This window comes from Phoxinus phoxinus, assembly GCF_949152265.1.
Source record: "Phoxinus phoxinus genome assembly, chromosome: 10".
Lineage (NCBI taxonomy): Eukaryota > Metazoa > Chordata > Actinopteri > Cypriniformes > Leuciscidae > Phoxinus > Phoxinus phoxinus.
The window spans coordinates 10,802,410-10,815,434 of NC_136885.1; the positions used below are offsets into that span (position 1 = coordinate 10,802,410).

A 13,025-nucleotide genomic window follows, 5' to 3' on the forward strand; every position below is an offset into this window, starting at 1 on the left:
AAGACCCTAACTGGGCAGAGCAGATATAGTCTCTCTTGGTCTGACGATAAGTCTATTTCGATAACTACAACATTCTGATCGCGATTGTCTTATTGTGGTTAATAAGACGCTACATTGTGTGTGTGTGTGTGTTTTGTTTTTGTTTTACTCTAAAATAAATTAGGATAATGATTCATGATAAATTAACTAATTACGGACACTTTATTTATATATATATATATATATATATATATATATATACACACATCTGTATTGTATTTGTTTGTATAGTATACAAGTCAACACAAAATATATTATCATATTCAATGAACACAATTCCAATATATAAAAACAAATGTCTCTAGTTTTTAGGGCTATCATTTGGCTATTAAACGACCCAAACGACCATTTGTACATGAATTATTTTCAGACAAGTTATGACTATGACTATATAATTGTAAGACCATAATGATAGACTAGGCATTCCAGTCTATTTACATTCCATTTTCATCTCCTCATTTTTATTATTTCTACAATATTTTGTATGTTGAGCTGACCTATGCTCTCCAGATAAAGAACTGGCATAATGACACCTCCTAAGATTACGGAACATATTGCAATAAAGATTAAAGTGCAGTAGTACATATCAAAACTTATTGGTAATTCGTGTCCGAATGAAAAGATAAGTGCTGGTGGCAGGTAAGTTGTAAAAGTCAAGATAAAACTGTTAATGATGGTACGCAGGGCTCTCTTCTTTTGGGGATGTATATGACTTTTCCCTGAAGGATTAGGCTTTCTCAAAGCTTGTAAAACTGAGACGTCACAAAAACCAATCACAGGTAGGGAAATAAAAAGAGGCGTAGATGTAAAAGTGCTTGTAAAAATCCAAGGATTTAGGACCATAAGTAATCCAAAAAAAAGGATCAAAAACCAAATTATCACGGCGATTACCTTTCTGATAATAGCAGTTCTCCTGCTGTTGATGTAGATGATGGGATGAACCACAGCAAAATAATAATCTCCACAGACACAAGCCATGAAGAGAGGTCTTCCGCACATGGGTAGTGAATATGTGAAATTATTAAAGTATTCAACTTCTGAGTTGTGCAAAAGCATGTAGTTATAGACACCGAAAGGCAAGAAACATAGGAAAACAAGATCAAGGATCGTCAGATTAAACACAAAGAAGTCATTCGTAGAAATGTTTTGTCGATGTCTTTGACAAAGTTTCCAAAGTACAGCGGCACTACCAAAGACACCCAGAAGAACACAAATTGTAGAGAGACCTGACCAGAACAAGGGAAAAGTACGCTGGTCACTGCAAAGTGTAAAATAGTTCCTGGTTCCATTTGAGAAATCTGAAGCACTCTGATGTAAAGATAACATCCCTAAATGCATGAAGAAAAAGCAGTCAATGAGACTTGTCCAATTACTTTTGAAATTAGAGTAATTTTTTATTTTTTTCAGTATTTTTTATTATTTATTTATTCATCTTACCTCAGTGATGTCTATAATAATAAGAGGAAAGAGATGCAATGAGAGGCAACAAGTCTCAAGAACGAGGTCTGAGAGGCATTACAAATAGCAATGGGTTATATCCCTTGACTGTGAAGTTTTGAATATGGTGCAAAATAACATCACCAGAAAAAACAAACACTGCTTAAACAAAGTACACAGCAGTGGAGGGGGAAAGTTATAGTACATCCATCTAATGACAGTTCACATTGCCTGTATTTTCACTCCATGCTTTCTATCATTTTCTAATATTATTAATATTGTTTTTTTTTGGGTTTTTTTTATCAAGAATGTTTTTTTTATCAAGAAAGTATACTATATTCAATGGATTTTGATGTAGGTTATTATTATTATATTCTATTCATAAATTATTTTTATAGACGGTTTGTTTTTGGGCGATATGGCAAAAATATATTACGATTTTATCACGATTCTTTTTTAATGTTGGTTATACTATTTTGCAAGTGACTGAGCATTACAGCCAAACTAATGTCCATATTTAAAAAAAACAAAGCGGCGAAGATAAAAATCTTTGTCATTATTTTCTTTGTTATTAAAAAATAGGAACAAGGATACACATTACATATACACAACTGTCACAGTTGTGTTTCTGTTGAGTCTTGTTAGTCACATGTCCTTTGTTCTGTTTTCCCGCCACTCATCTGTTTCCTTGGTTACTGTCATTTAGTTCATCTGGATCACCTGTGTTTAGTTCATTATCATCATCATTACCTTTCAGCCAGTCTTCGTCCGTTGTTGTTGTATTTAGAGTGTGTGTGTGTTCCTGCCTGTCTGTACCTGTTAGAATATTATTATTGTAGTAAAACGTTTGAATTGGAGCTCTGTGCCTCTTTGTCTTCTTCTGCCTGCACCACACCGTGACAACAACATATATACAAATGAAATAAATTGTTCTTTATTTTTTTCCAGCTACAGTTGGTGTATTTAACAATAGCATTCAATAAATAAATTAAATAAACAAAGATACAAAATAAAACACTACATAGACTTCACTGTGTAAATTATAAATGTATTCTTTTTAAAGCTACTGTTAAAGTTCACAGTCAAGAGCAGTGATTTTGTTTTATTGTTTTATTAACATTAAAGGGATAGTTTTCCCAACAATGAAAATTGTCATCATTTACTCTCTCAAGTTGTTAAACCCAATTAAGTAATTTTTTTCGTTTGAAAATTATTTTATTATTTATATCTGTTATTTTGAAATATTTGGGACCCCACTGGGGACCAGCAACTGTTTGGATAGCCACATTCTTCAAATTACCTTCTTTTATGTTCAGCACAAGAAGGAAATGAATAAAGGTTTGGAACAACATTAGACGAGAGAGTAAATAATGACAGAATTGTAATTTTTGGGCAAACTATCCCTTTAAGGACAAGCGGCAGCATGTTTACTATGAGGCTATTGTCACTTTAAATCCGGCACGCATCTAAAATACACACATATAATGACACAAACCCAATTTTCTCTCAAATGTTTGCTTTCACTTTAGACATAACCAACTGTGTTTATGTAAACCTTGTGTGTATTTGACCGTATTAGTGCAATACGTCTTGAAAGATAACTTAATGTTAGAATAATGTTAGAACAGCGCATCAGCAAGAGAATTAAATTGTTAAACGGCAAGGCTTTAAAGCACATACAAATAATTCACTTTTGTGAACTGCAGTGTCCCTTGAGTGTAACTCTATTACATGTAGAGTGCTCACATGTGACAATGGACAAGGAGCAAAGATGGGCATTATTTAGAATTTTTTGAGTGGAAAAATACCAATCTTGGTAACGCTTTATAATAACGTTCAGTTGTAAGTCATTTATAAGTGATTAGTTAATAATGATCTAATAATTTACAAAACATTCATAAATGATTAGCAAGTGATATACTGACATTTTATGTATGTTTTGTAAATTCCATTACAAGTCATTTACAGTACAAGTGATTAGTAAATGATTAACTAATTGTTTACGAAACATCACTATGCATTCATAAATGATTAATAAGTGATAGTCAAGTCAAGTCAAGTCACCTTTATTTATATAGCGCTTTTTACAATACAGATTGTATCAAAGCAGCTTCACAGTGATAACATGAAAATAATACAAAAAACAATTTCATCATCGTCCACCTTTAAGGCAGATCTATAATATTGTTGAATATTAAATGTCCCCAACTAAGCAAGCCAGAAGGTAAGGCAACAGCGGCAAGGATTCAAAACTCCATCAGGTGACAGAATGGAGAAAAAAACCTTGGGAGAACCCAGGCTCAGTCGGGGGCCAGTTCTCCTCTGGCCAATGAGTGAACAGTGTATGATTATGATTCAGGAGCATTACAGGTCAGAAGTCAGAATGAATCAGAGTATTTGTCCAGTTCCGGTTTGGTGAAGTCGGAGTGGAGAGGAGGAGAGACTGGTTGACACTTGATATGTTAATTATTGTATGTATGTTTTGTAGATTCAGTTATAAGTAATTTACAATTGATTAGTTAATGATTAACTAACCATTTATAAAACACAGTGGCGGGCCGTGCATTTCATACCTAGGTCTTCAGTGATGTCCAACCTGAATAACTTTTAATAGTGTAGCAGCGCACGCACATTCTCTCTATAATTGTTGTGAAATTCCTGTTTTTATTTTGCACTGGCAGTTTTAGGGATAATGCGGGGAGTTCGGGAAAGGCCGGGTAGAGAGAAACGAGAGAGTGAGTTCGGCTTGTGTTAGTGTATACTTGTGTTCCGATTATAAATTCAGAAACGGATCCTCCCCTGTCTTGTCCTTCAATGGTTACAATATATTAATGTTTGAAAAAAAAAGTTGTTTCGATCATACATTTACAAGAAAAATTAGGAAGAAAATCATATTCAGCACGGACAAAAATGGGGGCCAAAAATGCATTATACTCTCCAAAACTACTGATTATTTTTTACACAAAATCCATCCACCATTTCTTTCCTCAAAAAGACTTAAATTAATTGGTTGTACAGGTTGTCTGTGCGTTTCAGTCCTTCTATCGCCATCGAGGCTAATGTGCTGAAAGTCCAGTCTGTCCCTGACAAGCTCTGCCATTCATTTTAAGCTACAGGCACCCGCACTATCGATTCTGAAGGCCTCGAGGCAGATATATTTGACCCTGGCAACACATGGCTGAATTTTGATTGGATAAAAGAGCTTAAAAAAATACACTAATGGAAGCAGTGCAACCAAGTTAATAATTTAATTAAACAATAATTTAATACTCATTAATAAAAAAAATATATATTAAAGCTGCAAGCAGCGATTGCGGGCCCAAGCCGGTGGCACCGCCACCCTGGTGCCTTTAGTTCCACTAAAGGCACCGGGTGGCGGTGCCACCGGCTTGGGCCCTCCATCGCTGCTTGCAGCTTTAATTATATATATATATATATATATATATATATATATATATATATATATATATATATATATATATATATATATATATAAAAAAAAAATAAATAATAAAAAAAAAAAATATATATATATATATATATTATGTAAATTCTTTTTTCCCCCTATTTTTAACATATATATTATTATATATAATAATAATAATATATATTATTAACATTTTTGGATGCTAAACTATTCTTTTTATAGGCTTTGTACTTTGTACACTTTGTACACTCACGTTCCAATATAGAAAAATTATCCTCTTCAAATGCGCAAAAATGTGCTTGGAAACATCACAGTGGAGCGGTGCTTACTATGAACGGCACAAACTGTACAAATGACTATTTAAACAGAGCAGTGTAATTTTTATATGTAAGGTTGACTATTTTATTATTATATTTTATTAAGGCTATAATGAACATTCTGCGATGTCAAGATTGCAATGCTGGAATGCTGTGTGTGTGTGTGTGTGTGTGTGTGTGTGTGTGTGTGTGTTTGTGTTTGTGTTTGTGTGTGTGTGTGTGTGTGTGTGTGAGAGAGGCTCGATCGAACAATGGAGACATAAAAACATACTCCGTCATTTTGTTCATACAGAACACAACATTGTGCTTTTGTTAAACTATAAACTCTTGTCAAACTGTAACCTACAACTGTCACCCAACCAAAATCACACACACACACACACATCCCCCCTCCCCTCCCCTCACCTCCCCTCCCCTCCCCACACAGACAGACACACACACACACAGAGAATGGCAGAGAGACAGAGAGAGAGAAAATACACATTCAAACCACAATATCTGACTTCCTGTTGGTCGGAGCTAATGACTGTAAATTAGAAAGTTGTCCGGATCGAAGAGAAGAATATACGTACCGAGTTTGGTTACTGTAGGTTAAACTATAACTAAGTTATAACACACTTTATGCATCCTTTTTTAATCATAAATTTGTTTCCTCGCCACGGCCAAACCGTTCGAGATATCAAAAATCCCCTGGCAATTTATCATCCTCCATGTCTTGACTTCATGCTGACCGAGTTTCGTGGTCATCGGATGAAATCTCTAGGAGAAGTGTTTCAAATGCGAGAGCAAGCGTTCTCCAATCAACCCGTAATAGCCGACTTCCTGTTGGGCTGGCGTAAAACTTGACCCAGGGAAAGTTGTTCGGCCCGATTAAATCTATATGTGTACCGAGTTTCATATTAATTCATGCAAGCGTGTTTGATATACGGACAAGTGTTCGAATCCCATTCCAGGGGGCGCTGTCGAGCCCCCCTGCCACGCCCGGGTACCAGCTTCAGCCTGGCCCTGATGGGTTCTGACCTGTGTGCAAAATTTCAAGAGTTTTCGAGCATGTTAAGGCCCTCAAAAGTGCCAGAGATTTTGTACACAGCAGAGAAAGGGTTAAACTAAACTAGCCCCCCTCCTCTCTCACACACACACACACAGAGACGCAGAGGGGCAGAGGGAAAATGCTCCAAACAGTACACATTCAAACCAAAATATCTGACTTCCTGTTGGTCGGAGCTAATGACTGTAAATTAGAAAGTTGTCCGGATCGAAGAGAAGAATATACGTACCGAGTTTGGTTACTGTAGGTAAAACTAATACCCCATTTTTGACTAAAGGTGGCGCTACTGAGCCCCTTACCACGCCCGTTTCTGAAACTTCGCACATGTCTATTAGACAATAAATGTCAAATGCATGTTGAGTTTCATGCAATTTGAAGCATGTTAAGAGCCTCAAATGCATCCAAAAAGAATATAAAAGTTTAAAGCGTTGCCATGGCGACAGTATTAAAGATATCAATAATCCTTTCACAGGTCTACATCTGTCGTGTGTTTACATTATACAGATGAAGTTTGAAGCAAATCGGGTAAAAATAAGAGGGTGATTTCAAAGCATTTTGAAAGTGACACACTTCCTTCTGCCAGTTGGTGGCGCTATAACGTTGACTCACAATAGTCACATCCATGTGATCGGCCTCTTACAGCGAACACACTGCTGAAGTTTCATCAAGATCAGTTAATGTATGAGGATGTTATAACACACTTCCTGTTTCCAATATTCGCCATAAATTAGTTTCCTCACCACGGCCAAACCGTTCGAGATATCAAAAATCCCCTCGCAACTTTTCATCCTCAATGTCTTGACTTCATGCACACCGAGTTTCGTGGTGATTGTTTGAATCGTCTAGGAGGAGTATTTTAAATTCCATTGCATGTGTTTTTTAAACTACGCCAAATAGCCGACTTCCTGTTGGGCTGGGGTAAAAAGTCAGAGCATGAAGGATATATGAACCGATGAGATCTATAAGTGTACCGAGTTTCATATTATTTCATGCAAGCGTGTTTGATTTATGGACCAAGTTTTCGGACCCCGTTCCAGGGGGCGCTGTCGAGCCCCCCTGCCACGCCCGGGTACCAGCTTCAGTCTGGCTCTAATGGCCGCGGGTTCTGACCAGTGTGCAAAGTTTCAAGAGTTTTTGAGCACGTTAAGGCCCCCAAAAGTGGCAAAAACCTTGAAAAAAAATTTATTATAAAGAAGAATAACAAAAAACCCTTAGAAGAACAATAGGGCTCTGCGCCCTTTCAGGGCTTGGGCCCTAATTAAAGTGCAAGTCAGTGATTCTGATAGTGTTTAGGCCAGCAGAGAAGGCCTTGCTGGCCCTGACGGCCCACCACTGATAAAAACATGAATATGCGTTTCTAAAATGTTTAATAAATTATGTTTTTTTTTTTTTGTATATATGTAGCAATTAGAGGGTGCAGAAAGTGTTGTAAATGCCTTGAATACATGTACAGATCATTTGTAACAGGTAAGTAACAGTGTTCAACACAATGATGTGTAAACGCATGAATAAATAATTTACAACACTTTCTGCATCCCCTAATCTAAAGTGTAAACTATTCATCACTTGTAAATGTGTTACACAACGGCAACGCAAACGTTGAAGTAAGTACTTCTTATAATCGGTTATGCAGTGGTACATTGTGGCTTTCCCTCTGTAATGTTGTTAGAAGGCTCTCAGAACTCATTCCCTTAAAGGTGTTCTCAGGAATGCCAAGCTGCTCGAGCTCTGCCTGTGTGCGGAGTTCTTTTTTTAAAATTCAGTCCTGCAGGGAAGGGAGGAAGGGCGCAGGTATGGTATGCAGCTCGGACTTTGGCCGTAGAGAATTAGTTATGACAGTCGCTGATGTGTACCTCAAAGATCGGGACGTTTTAGAGTCTTGGGCTTTGTCAGCTGATAGGGCATTCATCCCTTCAGCATGGCGGAGTGGGTACTCGTTCCCCAAAGTGTCCTCTAGCGGATGCAGTTAGAGTTCCCATTCGAAAGGGAACATCTCAGGTTATGCATGTAACCATGGTTCCCTGAGAAGGGGAACGAGACTCTGCGTCCCCTTGCCATGCTTCAGGTATTCCTGTGCGCGTCTCCTTCAGACGAGGAAGTTGATGACGTGTTCTACAGGTACCCTTTTATACCGTATATACCCGAATATAAGACAAACCTGAATATAAGACGACCCCCCCCATTTTCCAGACTTATTTTTGGGACAAAAAGAGATTTTTTTGGAAAAAATCTGGTTTTCAACAGAAAATAATTTTATTTGAAAATTGCACTGATAATTCTTTCTCTCTTTTCCAGCACACGTGCATACCTCTCTCTCTGAACAATTCCATTGTTCTTTCTCCCTTTCCCCCCGTGATTTTGTCTATATCGCGAATATAAGACGACCCCCCATTTTTCAGCCTATTTTTCGGGTATATACGGTAATTGCAGTCGCTCCAATGATACGTCATAGGCTGTCGCCAGCCAATGTCAAGTTCATTACCGTGTTTCCACATGAACTTCAGACACCGGTCTGAACCAAAGTGTCCTCTAGGGGGTGCAGTGTCTCGTTCCCCTTCTCAGGAAACCATTGTTACATGCATAACCTGAGATGTTTTTTAACACCAAAATAATTTTTCGCTAGGGCAAGCTCTTCGCAAATCTGGCCCTAAGTATTTGAAGGTTGAGCAATGAGATCATTGGCTTCTGATACAGCAGGAACCAATCAGCTGTGCCCTATAGAGAATAATGTGATTGCAAGTAGATTGAGTTAAGGACCTATCAGTCTGCGCCATGACAGAACTTTGTATTTTTGAGTATGCAGGTGTCATTGGAGGCTTTGTATAAACAGAATTACATAATATAAGTATAGTTAAACCAACACAATGAAACTCTAAACAACATATCAATCATCAGTCTTGACAACTTGTCACCCACAAGATTAAGAGTAAGGGACTTATAATGTTCCACTGACTCACACTGCACAACACACAATCAACAAGCACAATTATAGGTGAGACGATTTGTCAGACTTTTTACTCCAGTGAATGTTAATACTCCAGGGTAGGTTCATATTTTTAACATCAATTTCTCTATAGGCACATGTATACCTAATTCTTGGCTACAACAAAATTACTTCAAACGTTTCCATTTTTAATTGCCCATGCAGGAAAAAGATACATATCAATGATTACACATTAACATACTGTAGTGGGTCATGTTTTCATGCTAAATGAGGTAAGTTGTCACAAAGGTTTTTCAGCCAAATTTGGCACAAAACAAAACACACCTTCAAACCATTATTTTGGCCAACCGATATGGAACTTGCCCATTTAGAAATAAAATTACAGCATTAAAATAAAATAACAAGTTACCTGTCCCAAACTGACAAAACTGGGAGCACAGTTCAACATGTTTTTGCTTAGATGTGTATTTTATTAATACCTGACATAACCAAAATTATCATAATGTTTTACTGTCTCTTGTTCGGTTTACTCTGATTCCAGGTGTCTTTCTTCTTGTTCATCATCTTTGTTGTATACACCATGCTTCCCTTCTCCATGAGGGATGCCATCATAGCCAGCGTGATCACCGCGTCCTCTCACACTGTTGTCCTCAGTGTCTGCCTCTCCTCTACAGTCGACCATGTGGAGCCCCTGGTGTGGCAGGTCAGTGCTCTCCCGTCTGTCTTGCTATGTGCGTGCCAAAAGCTGTGAGCTTTACCCTGTGCGCCAACTGCCTAAGTTTGCCTTGTCGGTTGAAACCATTGCCAAGTGCTTGTGATTGTGCATGTGTCTGTGGGAACAATTACAAATGCTTATTAAGCCAGAGATGTATTTTGTTGTTTGGGTGCTTATTGTAATAAGTTACTTTTGAAAAGCTCTCGGTGTGTTGATAATATGATGGATATTCATTGATATAATTCATGCTAATTATTCTGGTGGTATCAGTTAAGGTGACCAGATCCAAACAGGACCATGGGAGAATTTCTAGTTCAGTGGTAAATGTATTACTCAAGGCTATTATCCAATTATTATCCAAGGGTTTAAAAAGGACATTTTTGTTGTTGTTGTATTTTGACCATGATGATGTAGTGCTGTGATGAACTATGGTGCATCATATTGTGGCATGATTACATTTAGTTATCAACACACACGTGCAACTTGTTCCCCTCAAACTAATGCTTCTCAGCTGACAATAATGTCAGCATGTGTTCAAAAACAATGCCTTAATACTTAATATTAATACAGTTACTACATATAAAGAATAAATAAAATTGATAATAGGCTAATGTGCATCATCTAAAAATAATATGAAATCTTTTTTAGCATGGTTTAATGCAATAAAGAGAAAACGAGACTGTAAGTTCTTAATCTCTTTATTCTATTACATTTGAGCAATTGTGGCGCATTTCTTTTACAACAAATATATTATTTTCTTTCCTTTTCTTAGTATTCTTACAGTTTCATAAACAAACATGAGCTTCGGTGTACTTTAGACACAAAGGTAATGCTGATCTAATTATGTTATTTTAAAGCTTTTCTGTGGAACTTAAAATAATTCATTTAAAATGGCACATGAAATATAAATTGCATTAGATATTATTTCACTGTAGGAACACAGTAAAAAATGGGGACATTTCTGAGGACAGCTCCATCTGAGGAAGGCCATCCAAAACATTGTGTGTCCCCAGAAGACGGGGACATCTGTTCACCCGAGACTAAATATAACTAGCTGTAAATATTAGATGAGACTGACCTTCCCTTGGTATTATGTTCCTTATTTAGGCATTTTCATATTCTATAAATCAAAGTCATTAGATTTTACCTAAGTCGTTTGCCATTATTCATTTTGTTTCAATCTCTTCTATTTTCCTTGTCGTGAATTGCATTGCACATGGTCTCTGATTTCATTTTCAATCGGATTGCTTGCTATGAAAATCCAGAAAGCTAACTTGCTTCTATCTTCAAATAAACACGTAAACAAGCAAATGTGACCTTTCCATATAAGCCAATTTCTGTAAAAGGTCAAAATTTATATGAACAGAAACCCTTAATGTAATTATAAAAAGCCAATGAATTTTCCATTTCCTGTGTCCATTTCTACATTCAGTGCAGTCTTAGATTACACAGGCTACACTTGGCATATTTGGGGAAGAACACAACTATATACAGTATATATATATATATATATATATATATATATATATATATATATATATATATATATATATATATATATATATATATATATACACACACACACACTTTACTGTATATTCACATATACAATAATGTTTTAAATTGTAATAATATTTCACAATATTACTGTTTTTTTAAATCAAATAAACGCAGCTTTGGTGAGCAGAGGAGACTTCTTTTAAAAACATAAAAAATCTTAGAGATCCCAAACTTTTGACAGGTAGTGTATATAGGCTAGATCAGCCTCAGAATTAATTTTAGAAGAATCATTTTAATTTCAAATAGATTGATCTGTTCATCCACCGAACCGACTGTACTTTCTTTTTCTATATAGTACTAAACAGTATAAAAAGCATGTAGCAAAATCAAACGTTAAAGTGACTTGATCTGTGAGAAGCAAAATATATAGAATAACAAAAGTAGAGAAAGAAGAAGAGAGAAGATTGGAGAATGGAAAAATGTACAAACCTTTGAGAGCCAGCAAAGGATCACATCACCTTAATAGGGGCATATAAGCTTAAAATGCCTCTAATGGTTGATAAAATGAATACTTGCATTGATTTTGTTGTTGTTGTGCTGAGTAAGGATGGATGTGTGTGTGCGGAGATTCTCTGTGCATTCGTGAGCTGAAGCTTAGTTTCTTCCAGAGATCATGTCGTGTTAAACAAGGTTAACTTGAAAGCGAGTTTTTCTTCAGGAGTTTCTGATCTTTAAGAAAGGAAAAATGAGCATTGATATTCTATTTTAAGTGTATTTTAAGGACAAATTCGCACATAAACATGGAAGCGCCAGCTTTGCCGGACAAATTTTTTCTTTGTCTCCTTTTACAGCCTAATTTCCTATTTAAGTTTATGATTGTCTCAGAATTGATACAATTTCACCCCAAAGTATGGTGAAAATCTTACATACATCGTTAATTAAGGCATAACGAGAGGAACATTTTAAGGAGTAAAGGACATAAAGGAGTGGTACAGTCTCATCTGGATATAAGCATTTAAAATGACCCTAACATAACTAAATTATAACATATAGAGACATGCATATAATGTAAATATATCACATACGGGATAGTTGGATTATTAATTAAATGCAGGAACACATCTCTTAGCATTGTTCTTTGACACAAGGCCCTTTATGTCTTGCGTGGGGGGAAGTGTGTTGATTTGCAGATCTTTTGAGGTCACCACAGGATCATTAATGTTTTTTTTTATCATATAAATGCAGCCTTGGAGAGCATAAGAGACTTCTTTTAAAAACAAAAAAAATCTTTCCGATCTCAAACTTTTCAACGGCAGTGTATATATTGGGCACTAAATATTTAAATTCAGTGGAACACTTGGAGCCCAAACTGCACAAAATGAATGTTTAGGGCATATAAACAGTCAGTTTATAGATATTATGTTTCGATTATTTGGTATTTCGATAATGGTTTCAGTTTACAGTTTCGATTATGAAATCTCTTTCATAATTCATGAGAGCACTTTGGTGAAGTAGGGTGGACTTCTATTCTATGCATACTCTAATTTCAGCATGATTCATGAAATCTGTGCTCAAAGCTATTTAACATTAGCACACAG

The 13,025-nt window shown here is 36.3% G+C and overlaps 1 protein-coding gene across 6 annotated transcripts in view; it reads left to right on the top strand.

Annotated features, from left to right (window-relative positions):
* adcy2a (adenylate cyclase 2a) overlaps positions 1-13,025 on the top strand; it is a 126,030-nt gene that overhangs the window by 55,812 nt on the left and 57,193 nt on the right. For all 6 annotated transcript variants that reach the window (XM_079625828.1, XM_079625829.1, XM_079625831.1 and 3 more), the window contains one exon: positions 9,754-9,915. In XM_079625828.1, coding sequence (XP_079481954.1) covers positions 9,754-9,915 — 162 coding nt within the window. The remainder of the gene's footprint in view (positions 1-9,753; positions 9,916-13,025) is intronic.